Below are 13,721 nucleotides of genomic sequence, written 5' to 3' on the forward strand. Positions count from 1 at the left end.
AAATTTCGAACAAAATTTTATAAATCGGACATTATAAATTCGAACGACTATATAAAATCGGAAACATTTTATAGTGCTCGACTAAATGTTTTCAATTCGCGTAATACATCACGTAATTGTAATACCGTACCAATTAATATCAGTAATTAATAGGGACAAACTTTGCTTTTGTTCTGATTTTATATAATGGTTCGAATTTATAATGTCCGATTTATTAAATGTTGTTCGGAATTTATAATAATAATAACAATAATAATACTAATATTAAAATATAAAAAATATTTAAAAAACCGATTTTATATAGCCGTTCAAATTTATAATGTCCTCCGAATGTTAAAATTTTGTGCAAAATTTATAACAATAATAATAATACTAAAATATAATAATAATAATAATATTATTATTATTATTATTAATAATAACATGTAATAATAACAATAATATATAAATAATAATAATAATAATAATAATAATAATAATAATCATAATAACAATAATAATACTAATATTAAAATATAAAAAATATTTAAAAACCGATTTTATATAACCGTTCAAATTTATAATGTCCTTCGAATGTTAAAATTTTGTGCAAAATTTATAACAATAATAATAATAATACTAAAATATAATAATAATAATAATAATAACAATAACAATAACATGTAATAATAATAATAATAATAATAATAATAATAATAATAATAATAATAATAATAATAATAATAATAATAATTAGAAAAGAATTAAAAACAACAAAAAAACAAAATAGGAAAAAAAACAAAAAAACAACAAAAGACAAAATATTAAATCATGAGGGGTGGAATTGAAAAAGGAGGAGGGATACTTACTGAAAACCCCTTGTAATTACAACGTTCCACAATCAGAAATTTGTGGCCAGAAAAGAGAATCCGCAATCATCGCGTTGTACCACTCGATTGCGAGTTAGAAAGGAAGAAAACATGTCATTTGGAAAATATTAGGGAGAGAGAAACCGAATCCACAGTTAAATGCCATGCCACGTGCCCTTCCTCACATCAAATTTCCCCTCCCTTAACTTCGCGGTCACTTAAACTGCGCCAAAAGCTCTCAATCTCCCCTTCACACACTCACACATGCACGGATTCCCCGCCTTCCATATTCAACCAATTTCATTCCTGGAAAATTTTGCTCCTGGTTTGAACGTTCTTCCTCTTCTTCTTTATGCACAAAGTGATTAAGGTCTATTATTTTAGTAATAATATTAGTCGATCGACTGCGGATTAAGCTTAAATATGGGTAGAATGAGAAGGATACCTGCAGGAATTTTGGTGATAAGAAGCATCAGGGGAAAAGATTGGAGTTTGAAAACGTATAGATATCTAACCCTCTTTGTTACATTCGTTGCATACACTTCATACCATGCATCGAGAAAACCTAGTAGCATTGTAAAAAGCGTGTTGGATCCTCCTCGCCATGGCAATCACTCTAACTCCAATACTAACGTTCCCCCGTGGCCATGGCCGATGGGAGACTTTTTCATCCCCAAAATGAATGATACATATTCGGATGATGGATGGGCTCCATTCAACGGGAAAGACGGCACTTCAAAATTAGGGGAAATAGACGTTGCATTTCTAGCGGTTTATTCATTAGGGATGTATGTTGCTGGTCATTTAGGAGATACTTTGGATCTTCGATTGTTCTTGACAACTGGGATGATTGGGAGTGGAATCTTTGTCGCATTATTCGGGATGGGTTACTTTTGGGATGTTCATCATTTTTGGTATTTTCTAGGGATGCAAATGGTTGCCGGATTGTTTCAGGCCACCGGTTGGCCATCAGTGGTGGCAGTGATCGGTAATTGGTTTGGTAAAAGACGGAGGGGATTGATAATGGGGGTTTGGAATGCTCATACATCTGTCGGCAATATCAGCGGTTCTCTTCTTGCTGCCAGTGTTCTTGATTATGGTTGGGGGTGGTGCTTTATTCTTCCGGCAGCTTTTATCGTGGCAGCCGGAGTCATGGTGTTTTTGTTCTTGGCTGCTTATCCAGAAGATGTAGGTTTCCTGGATCCAAGTGAGTCTTCTCCAAATGCGAGAGGATCGATTCATGATGATAGTATGATGTGGGAAGAGGGTACATCCAATGATGAGGAGGCACCCATTCCTCACATTCATTCTGTTAATCGAAGAGGCGTTGGTTTTGTTGGAGCTTGTTTTATCCCTGGTGTAATTCCATTTGCGTTATGCCTTTTTTTCTCAAAGCTTGTTGCATACACCTTTCTCTTTTGGTTGCCTTTCTATCTAAGTCAAACAGGTACATTATTTTTTGCATGTTTTTTTTTTGCTAAATACAAAACTAGCATCCCACTTTCATTTATTTCTATTATATTCATTTTTCTTATCAAGGCATTGTAGTCTTAACATCTACTCATTCATAGCATTGTAGTTTGACTTTGGCTAATTAGGACATGATATTTTGAAAATTACCCATTATTATCTGTTAAATCCGCTTAATTTGTATTTTACCAACATTGCTATAATTGAATAGATTTATATAACTATTATTTTGAACTAATATACAGTGATAGTGATGAATAAATCAATACTTCTTGTATTTAGTCCTTGCACAAAATAGAAACACCTACATACAACTTACCGTATTAAGTTGGCCTAATTAAAAGGAAACACCACCATAAAAAGATGCCATTTGCAAATTTTCTTAGATTGTATATGAATTTTCTATATAGCTAATGTAATTTGATGTACAATTTAATTTGTAAAGCAATAAATGGAAAAATTGCATTTAGAAAAAGCATTGTAATGGAATTGTTATTTGTTGTTATAGGATGCCCAGATAACATTCAAACGGCTTGTTATGATTTGAAGTTGCATTAATCCGTTTTATGTATTGCATAAATTGATTATGCTTATAATAATTTCAGTATTTAGGGTAAGAATAATCAAATTCATATATTAAACAAGTGTAGTTGTAGTAAACTGATTATTGAGATAAATATGAAATTACCAAATATCACTAGCTTTATATAATTAATTATCTGAATGCACTATTAGCTTTTTAATATGTATTTTTTTTTATCACGATTAGAAGTGGCATTTACATATTTTGTAAAAGGAGAGATTGAGAGAGAGTATTATGCACACCAAATAGACATCGGTTCGGGTCACAGTATGATGCACATCAAACATAGTACAATTTGCATTGAGATGTTATTATTATAATCCTTAGATTATGATGGATTTTCCAATTTTTCACAAAACTGCAACTTTTCGTTATATATTTACCTCTTTATGGTTCATTTTAACTATTTAAAATCACCATGTGAGCTTGCAGAGATAGGTGGAGAGCGTTTATCTGTAAAATCCGCCGGAAACCTATCAACTTTATTCGATGTCGGGGGAATCTTTGGTGGAATTTTAGCCGGATATATTTCTGATAGACTCAAGGCGCGTGCCACCACGGCCGCAACTTTTATGTACGCCGCCATCCCATCAATGCTTCTATATAGAACTTATGGAAACATCTCGAAGACCATGAACATTATCCTGATGATAATCGCAGGCCTGTTTATAAATGGGCCTTATGCCCTGATCACCACCGCAGTGTCCGCCGATCTTGGAACACATAGTTCTTTGAAAGGCGATTCAAGGGCCTTGGCAACCGTGACAGCTATTATTGATGGCACCGGTTCTATCGGGGCGGCTTTAGGTCCGCTTTTGACTGGATTTCTTTCTACAAAAGGGTGGGATGCTGTATTTGCAATGTTGATGATTGGTGCATGTATCGCGGGTCTACTATTGACTAGTCTTGTTTGTACTGAACTCACGGAGAGGACGGCTTTGACAAGTCCTCGTCCACGAAACAATGTTGAAGGTATGTCGTATGATTTTTTACCTTTTCAATTATGCCCTTGTTTGGTATCCAAGATACAATTGTGTTTTAAGTGATGTTATAGTATTTTGTCGATAGAATAAGGTGGGACATAGATGATATATTGATCTCAATTGTACAAAAACTACAACATTTTACTCCACCCAAAAAGGTGGTATAAGGTGGGATCCAGACTAATGTCTATATGACAATAGCCAGAATATTTTGTCTACACCCAAAATCATCGAATAAGTTGGACACACGATGATGGAATTATTACAAAAAATGCACTATTTTGTCTACCAAAATAGGTGGGACACAAAAAAATGTTCATATAGCAAAAACGGTCATAGTTTTCTTCAAAAAAGGGTGGAATGCAGTCAAAAAACTGCAGTACTTTGTATCTCATCAAAAATGGCACAATAGATAGAACACTAACTAATGTTAATAGGATAACAAGTGCAATATTTTCTCAAGCAAAAAGGAGGCACAAATACATGTTAGTATGGGGAACTACAATATTTTCTCACACCAAAAATATGGGACTGGGTAGGGTAGAGGTTTATTCTGGATCTATTGCATGTTCAAAAAAATATAAATGGCCACCTATTTTATGAATCATCGAAAATGATCTTAGAAAGGTTGTAAATCCGATGTAGCAAGTAGAAATTATATCATTATGGAGTATTTATTAGCCAAGAGACATGACTTAATCCGGTAAGGTATATGCGAGTGTCGTTTGAACATAATAAGAAAAAGTAGGAAAAAAGGGCTTTCCCAAGTTTTAACCTTTTATAAATTTGCATTCTTTTTGGTTTACTTCTCTATCCTCAAGTTTGTTGTCACTTTTTCATGTTTTTAAACAACATTCATCTATACACCATTTTTCTCTTTTATTTGGTGCAGCTCCATTATCTCAATCACTTTTACGTGACGGGAGGAGGTAGTCGTTCATGAGCATTGATGACAATCGATACACGTTTTAAGTCGACAAGAATGGTTTACAAAGGACAAAAGAACGACAAGGTGCACATCTGTATTCATAGGCAAGCTGCGACATACTACTATGAAAATATAATTTTTACATCGTTCTGTTCAAATGTTAATGTATAACAATCAGATATAAATATGGTTTTGCGGTGTTTTTTGCATCATTTTCATTTCTCTTGTTCTTCTTTTTGGCTTTTATGTTACGTGGAATCTCCTGTTCAAAATCACATTATGCAAATTCTATACTATCATTTTATTAATCTGGTATCGCTGTGCATCATTGGAGAATACATATATAATAATAAAAATACAAACACATAGATCGGATCTTAATGACAAAAAGATTCCATACGGTTGCTAAAAATTTAATGAATGATCGATAAATATTGTTATCATAATTTAAGATTATAATAACTTTTTATGCTATAGTTATAAGAGTACCAAGTGTAGGAGTAGGAGTAGCAGTGGGACATGATAGGAATGGCCTCCAGTACCGATACGAACACCACCCCACCCACTAGTTACCGAACAAAATAAAGCGAGTTCAGGGTAGGTTTCATGAGTATCCGTCCCTCTTTTGCCCCCCACTTTATATATCGTACATACACATGGTATTGCACAAAGTGCAAGCCGTCAAAAGAGAATTCCTTGAGTGCATCAGTTTCAGTCTTCGAATTCTCATATTCAAGGTTGAAATTCATGAGTATGTGTCCCTCTTACCCCTACTTTGTCTATCGTACATACACATGTTATTGTGGGAAGTGCAATCAGTCAAAATAGAATTCCTTAAATGCAGTAGTTTCAATCTCCGAATTCTCATATTCAAGGTTGAACGATGGGTTAGGGATGGAGTTAGAAGACATAAAAATAAATGTAACATTGACGTGGAAGATAAAGAATGTTATGAAAATAATTCTTATAGAATTTTTAAATTGTGTTTAGTGGAGGAAATAGTGATTCATCATCAACTCTATATCGATTTTTACATAAAAATATATTCAAAGTATATTCAGTTTTTACGATTTATATAGATTGTCAATAATACCCTTTCAATTAACGAGCTTTTAACAAATATGTATTACATCTTTTTTTTATTATTGTAACTTTATACATAATATTATCAGAGAATTATAAAAAAGGTAAATTATTCGTGTATAATGAAATTGAACTATAATTTCACCAAAGCAACATTTATTAAATAAATACATAATTACATTTGAAAGATCTTGAAACGCCTAAAAAATATCGAGTAACAATTTCATTTTTGAATAAGTAAAAATCATTCATTCATTAATCAAAATGTCAGTTGTAATAAAAGTATTCTCAAAACATCAGAGTAAAATCTTAAATAGTCAATGAGGAATAAATCTTCAAGGGACACCGTGTGATCAAGTTGTTGGATAAGGTGTCTAAGTCCATAAGTATTTCTGGTATATACTTGATCCGGTTTGGCATGGTCCATTTGGGTTGCATGGTATCATGCATTTGGATAGACTAAAATGAGAGAAATAACATGTATGGTTTATTAATATATTATAAGTTCTAATATATTAATAAAATTATTTAATTAGTATTGATCAAGATTAATTAAGAGATCAAAAGGTGACTAATTAAATATATGGATTGATTGTGTAAATCATCCATAACTTGTATAGTGGGCTAATGCTTCATGGATTATCAAGTTGTGCTAAATCCTATAGGATGCTCCATGGTGTTTATAGAAGCCATGGGCCTTGGAAATGAAAAGTCATGACAATTAGGGTTTACATGATGTAACCCTAATTGTAACACACTATTTAAGGATCATCATGATCACCGAAATCGATCACTTAAGCAAGAGTGAGAGGGCATAGTCGATTTCTAAATGTGTGACATTTCTCTCAAGTCATTCCAAAAGCATTTGGTGTTGTGTGAGACATTTGAGGCATCACACTTGGGGTGCTAGGATCATAAGGTTTTCAAAGAATCCAAATTACTATAAGGTATGTATTTCTAGCTAGCTTTTATGTTTAAAGTGCCCCATGTATGCTAGATAGGATTAAGAACCTTAGAAATCAATTTTCCATGTATTTTAGACAAACATAGATCCAAGGTTTCTAAGGTTGCATGTATACCTTACGAGTGTTAGAATGCTCAAAACCCTACAGTGGTATTAGAGCCTAGGCTTGTTTGTTTGATACTTGATGCAAAATAGTGAAAAAAGTCAAAATTCTTGCTGTCTGCACAGGGGACTCGCCGAGTCCATGGGGGGACTCGACGAGTCCAAGAAAATCTGCAACCAACTCGACGAGTCAGTTCTTGCACTCAATGAGTTGGTCAAGCAGAGTGCAGATTTTCGACTTTTGCTGCTGGAAATGGACTAGAAACATTACCCTAAACTGTTTTGGTGTTTTAAAACTTATTTTAGATGGTGTAATGACCGTTCTAATCCATTTACAATTGATAATATGAAAATTCCATGTTTGTATATGTTCATATGTTGAAATTTTGATATGAAATATTCATGTTCTTATGAGTTCTTGCAAGATCATAGGAATTATGTGCTATTGATTGGTAGTTAATTCATGATCATGATGTGTTTTAATGAAGTCCATAACTTGTCCTCAAGTTATGGATAACCAAAAGTCATTTTGTAATAAATCCACTAAAAGAACACATAAGTTACAAAAAATGAAGAGTCATAATTTTTAATAAACAATAACTCATAAGTTATGAATTGAAAATTTTGTAAAGTTAAAAAACTTGCCCTCATGTTTTGGAACATGTAAAGTCATTGAGTAAACTTTAGTTCCAACCCCTAGAATTTTAAACGTTAAAATTCAACCCTTATACTTTATAATATTACAAGTTAATAATATATATATGTATAAGATCAAGTCGTTTTACCGTTAGCTGGCCTCATTCACGAAGCCAGTCTATAAGGGGGTATAAGGTTGTTGCCTATAAATTGGTAGCTTAATGGGTGTCCACTCTCACCCACCGCTTCCTTGACTGGTGGGGGGTCGTTAGCAGAACGGTTAGGACGATGACTTAAAAATTCTCATTAAAAGTATAATGATTATTAACTAAATGCCTTTTAAATTCCGAATCTTAGTTACTTTAGGAAAAATGTGAATATGGTGCTAACCCATGAAATTACACTTTGCACTTTGATTAAGTCGTTAGTGGAGCGTGTGTGGTTAACCGGCACACTAACTTGGACTTAAAAAAGGTAGGCAAAGGGTGACTTAAAGTTTTTCATAGGTCGGTGGATTGCGTGTGGTTAACCGACACATCGATTGAGTGGGAAACATTAAGGATACCAAGTAATTTGCATGGTTACTTCACACCTTGTTTGGTGATCCTCGGCATGCCAGTCACAAAACATGAAGGGCACACTCAAGATTGAAACATCCCATTGAAAAGTTCAATGAATCTCAAAAGAATCTAGGAATTTCTAAAAACCAATTAAAACCTAATAATTTATGTTTCGTTTTTCCTGGTGTAAATTGGTGAATCGTCATTCACCTACCTTTCAAATATGTTATAGCTTAGATTACGACATCCCTCTTCTAAGTTATAATATATTGTGATTGGGTCCTAGCCTTAATATTACATTTGGGTGTTTAATTAAGGACTATCTTTATATCTGATCTTGTAACGACGTAAATTTTAAAACCAATTTTTTTCATTTTTACAAACATCAAAACATTGAGTAATATTTAAATTCCAATGTAAACAATATTGTCACGATCGGTTACATAACAAAGATCACAAAAATAGTTTCCCCCGAGTGTGTGTACGATCATGCCGGCGCCTTCCCACGATCCTCGTTAGTACCTGAAACACATAACACAGCAACTGTAAGCATAAATGCTTAGTGAGTTCCCCAAAATACAACCTACGCACATACGCCTTTCCAGGCCCTGACCTTCCGGTCCATGTGTCTCAGGGGACTTCCGTCTTGACTGGGTAAACCTTCCGGTCCTACCCACATCAACCTTACGGTCCATATTACAACGCCTTCCGACCCATAACATATTCGCCTTCCGGCCCATAACATAATGCCTTCCGGCCCATATCAAGCGTATAATTCATGGAACATATAACGATTAACTTATCACACATAATGCATATATCTCATATCATATTCGACCTTCCGGTCACACAGTCAAACCCTTCCGGGTACAGTATAGTGAGAAGACTCACCTTGATATCTCGATAACTCGCGAACCCTGGAAATCACTCATGCTCGAACCCCCGAACTATATGTTGGGTTATGAGCATTCTAACACTCCTAAGTGTACATGCAACCCTAAATACCTTGGATCTATGTTTTCTCTATTATACATGCAAATATGAACATCCAAGGTATTATCCTAATCTAGCATACAAAACTATCAATATAACAAGATAGAATACATACCTTTTTGATGTAGAATGTCTTCATGAAGCTTGAGTGCCTAGTGCCCCAAGTGTGACACCTCAAATGGTTCACACAACACCAAATACACTTGGAATAACTTGAGAGAATTCTACACTTCATGAAATCGGCTAGCCCTCTCTAGAATAATACTAGTGGCCGATTTTGTCAAGAATAATATCTTTATATAGTGTTACAATTAGGGCAAACCCTAATTGTCATGACTTTCCATTTCCTTGGATCCATGGGTTCAAATACACCATGGAGCATCCATGGAGCATCTTATGGGTTTTGGCCCAACTAGAGAATCCATGGAGCATTAGCCCATTATATAAGTATGGATGATTTGTACAATCAACCCATATATTTAATTAGTCTTCTTTTGATCACTTAATTAATCCTAGATTAATTCTTGATCAATACTAATTAAATAATCTTATTATTCTTATTATTAATATACTAGAACTTATAATATATTAATAACCATAAGTGTCTTATTTCTCTCATTATAGTCTATCCAAGTGCATGATGCCATGCAACCCAAATGGACCATGCTGGGTCGGGTCAAGTCTTACCAATTATAGTTATGGACTTAGACATTAATCCAATAGTCTCCCACTTAGATAAGTCTAAAACTATTATTGCGTATGACTTCAGGAACCAACTGGCAATCGTATCTCTCAAAAGCTTCTGTCGAACTCTGACCTTGTCGATAAACGCTGACCTTTGTCAATGACTTGTCCATTAGATAAGGGATCATATATTCCTCCATTCTAGATATCATATGGACTGAGACATGGATTATAATCATTCTCTCTGTCCATTTGTTGTTTCCCGATTTCCGATTTATGACGACTGACTAATTGAACAAATCGAATCAGTCTTGGCCCGGCCGAGCACTTCCATTTGTCATCATCAAATCATCGAGGGGCCCACATATATCACTTTTATCCCGAAGGTAAAAGGAATGGATAAACTTCGACTCATATGGCTTGTTCTACTACTTGTTGAATCATACACAAAGGCACGTTTTATAGCACCGAGTTACCAAATGCGGTTTCGTGCAATCAATGTACAATCAACTCATAGTAAGAACTCATATCTCTAGGTTTGAAGAATATAAGATATTGTCGTCTCATGATCACTCGTGATAAAATCCATGAAGTGATTCCAATGAGCGTGGGTTGAATCCAATACTCAGAACTTATGAGCACTCATGAGTGTTGTAGCCCTTTGTCCAACACCTTAGACCTCTACAAGCCAACCCATGACAGTCTTAATTCATATCTACTTCCAACATATGACCGACTGTGGATGGTTTGAATAACTTAGTCATTCCAGAAGAATAACCTAGTTTATTCGGGAAGGCAAAACATGCAAAGTGAAACACAATAATAATTGAATCCAATATGGTATCAAAACCTATGAACATAAATAAAACACCTTTTATTTATCACCATATGATTACACATTATTCATTGTATACTGTTTCAGCTATCAACTTTATTCTTGAATTTAAAACAATAGTTGTCTCATGCTCCAAGCATGTACACTATGTTTTCTAAACACTAGTCATGCCATACACCAAGTATGCACACTATGTTTGTCTATGATCTTTACTTTGTGAACTAGATCCATTGAACATAACTTCAATGATTCTCTTGTCACACTCCCAAATCCTTACTGCAAATGCAAGAATTCCAAATTCATGCCATTTACTGAAATCTGTTAGATTCTAAACTTATATGCATTGATCCTCATGTAACGATTATGCACAAATTCACAAACACTTGGCAACAATCATTACAGAGTATTCCAAAGGAAATTAGCTCCTTGGAAACATCCATCTCACATTAAGTTTCCTAATCTTAAACAGATTTAAAATTCTAACTTTGAAACATTTCCAGATTCCATTTTGACTATCACTTCTGAACAAGAGTTGCCTCCTTACAAATTATGTCAATATGGTCCTTCCAGAATTATCACTATACTTCTAACTGTCCTTGAGCAACCAATCTTTGGTAAACCTTAGATTGTCCTCGACAATTGTTTAATCCTTTTAGTCATATCCAGTTCTAAACCTTTTCCCTTCTTAATGCCCCAGACATTTGGAAACTTTTAGAACGGATAACTATAGCACATGTAATCGATCCTATATCCGAAGCATATGGGACAGGATTCATGATGTCTCACATAAAGACTAAACCAGCCTTTTGCTATAACATTTCCATTTCTATTTGCTAAGTTCTCATAATTCAGATTATGAAAAGGGATGTCGTAATCATAATCGAATTTTAGAACGCAAATAATGGACCCATATACAGAATTTCCTTATGTTGAGCCATTCCAACATGAAATTCATATATATATCCTTGACTAAATGATTAAAACCTCACGATCTAAGCTTATAGATTTGAGATGAAGTATAATTTCCTCTCCCTTAATTATAGCAAAACAACTTTTTCCCAATTGAAACCTTTTGTTTTCTATAATTAACATTGCTCCCACTAACATGATGATTATTAGCATAACACTTATGCTCCCACTAGCTTTGACATGTACTCAGAAATCAGCTGGACTTCTAGAAATCAATACTTTATTCACTTTCTTACCAAAGTTCAGATTTCTGATGTTGGATTGTCTCCCACTAACATGATGATTATTAGCATAACACTTATGCTCCCACTAGCTTTGACATGTACTCAGAAATCAGCTGGACTTCTAGAAATCAATACTTTATTCACTTTCTTACCAAAGTTCAGATTTCTGATGTTGGATTGTCTCCCACTAACATGATGATTATTAGCATAACACTTATGCTCCCACTAGCTTTGACATGTACTCAGAAATCAGCTGGACTTCTAGAAATCAATACTTTATTCACTTTCTTACCAAAGTTCAGATTTCTGATGTTGGATTGTTTTGATAGAACTTTATCAAAATCATACACCTTCCCTTAGATAGCACACTTGTGTGTCTAAACAATTATGAAGAGGGATGCCATAATCATAATGGTTAGACCTTTTTGCCACTTCTCATAAGTCCAGGTTAGTGTGCCGGTAAACCACACATGCTCCACTAACGACTTTGAGAATGCAAATATCACAATTGCTATCTATCTAAAATCTACTTAGTGAAAGTGTTTCCTCACCATCATTTTCATGAATCAGAGAGAAACCTTATGACACTTAGAGTTAATGGTGTATGTGTTCGTATCCATGTGAATTGTCAAAACCATAGTCACAAGACAAGGATAATGACAAATCCAAACTCATATGGACTGAACTCAATCTTAATTTCTTGCCACCTGGCAGCTCAAGGGCCTAGCATTGCTTCCAAGTTGTTATGAAACCAATTGAGAACTCTAAGAACTCATATGCGAAGCCAACTTTGATTGGAATGGGCACAGAATATGTCAACACGATAGGCTATAAACCTTAAGTCGTGTGCTAGTGAAGAACTTCAGGTTTTATTCTTGATTAGTTCTTGAGACTTTCAAGACTTTTAAGACTCCCACTGTCCTCTTGACATATAAGACTCTCTTGTCAAATATTCAAGGGATAGTTCGGATTCTAATCAAGACAAACACTACACACAATTGGCCTTAGTTGGTATTTGTTTTTATCCAAAACATCACAACTTATCAATTTCAAATGTACAAGAGGAGATAACTTTTACTCTTACATTTGACTTGTGTTTTTAAACCTTCTCTAAGACTTGTCACTCAAATTACAATCTTGGAGTATGACTCTAAGACTTGTATTGGAACGAAGTATTACTCATCTTCTTGATTTAACCACTTCAACAATTCAAGTTCCTCTTCTTTCCTTTGAGAACTAATTTTGGTATGGTTTCTTAATCATTAAGATGATCACAAAACTGATACTAAAGTACTCTCCCATCTTTTTCAGATTTGAGAAACTTTTATCCTTCTGCCTAATTTGATTCTTCTTATTCGCTCTGCCTTACATTGGAACCTTTTCCAATGTCTCAGAGTTACACTTAAGCTTGTAAGTATAATCATATTTACTGAGCTTTAGTAAACTATGACGAATAGTCTTATCAATCCTTTTGTGGTGGACTTAATCAGTGCACATGACTATGTACTCGATCCCTTAGTCCATTACTTGACTCACACATCCATGTGAACAAGTAATTAGTCTTAATTTTTCCAATACTTGAAAGTTCTCATTCATCATGCTATACAACTTGCATGATTCCAAGTCCCGGTCCAATTGAGACTTTGGATGATGAGAATCTTTCCTCATTTGGTAAATTTAGACATTACCACAAATGAAGAATTAATTTCAGATTTCCACTCTTGCTATTAATGGAATCATATAAGCAACAAGTTTTCCTCAAATGTCATTGTAAGGATATTTTAAAATAAATAAAATCATCATTTTTCCTTTTATTTTAAAAACTTAGCGGAAAAAGTTATCCTTACGATCCATATGAA

At 34.2% G+C, this 13,721-nt stretch overlaps 1 protein-coding gene across 1 annotated transcript; it reads left to right on the top strand.

Annotated features, from left to right (window-relative positions):
• Window positions 1-1,131: 1,131 nt before the first annotated feature.
• LOC145011145 (putative glycerol-3-phosphate transporter 4) lies at window positions 1,132-5,018 on the top strand. Its single transcript, XM_078969783.1, has 3 exons — window positions 1,132-2,295; window positions 3,334-3,873; window positions 4,777-5,018. Exons 1-3 carry the CDS (start codon window positions 1,272-1,274, stop codon window positions 4,815-4,817), a joined length of 1,605 nt encoding a protein of 534 aa, XP_078825909.1. The 5' UTR covers window positions 1,132-1,271; the 3' UTR covers window positions 4,818-5,018.
• The last annotated feature ends 8,703 nt before the right edge of the window (window positions 5,019-13,721 follow it).

Source organism: Lactuca saligna, chromosome 8 (genome assembly GCF_052625555.1).
Source record: "Lactuca saligna cultivar CGN05327 chromosome 8, ASM5262555v1, whole genome shotgun sequence".
Classification (NCBI taxonomy): Eukaryota; Viridiplantae; Streptophyta; class Magnoliopsida; order Asterales; family Asteraceae; genus Lactuca; species Lactuca saligna.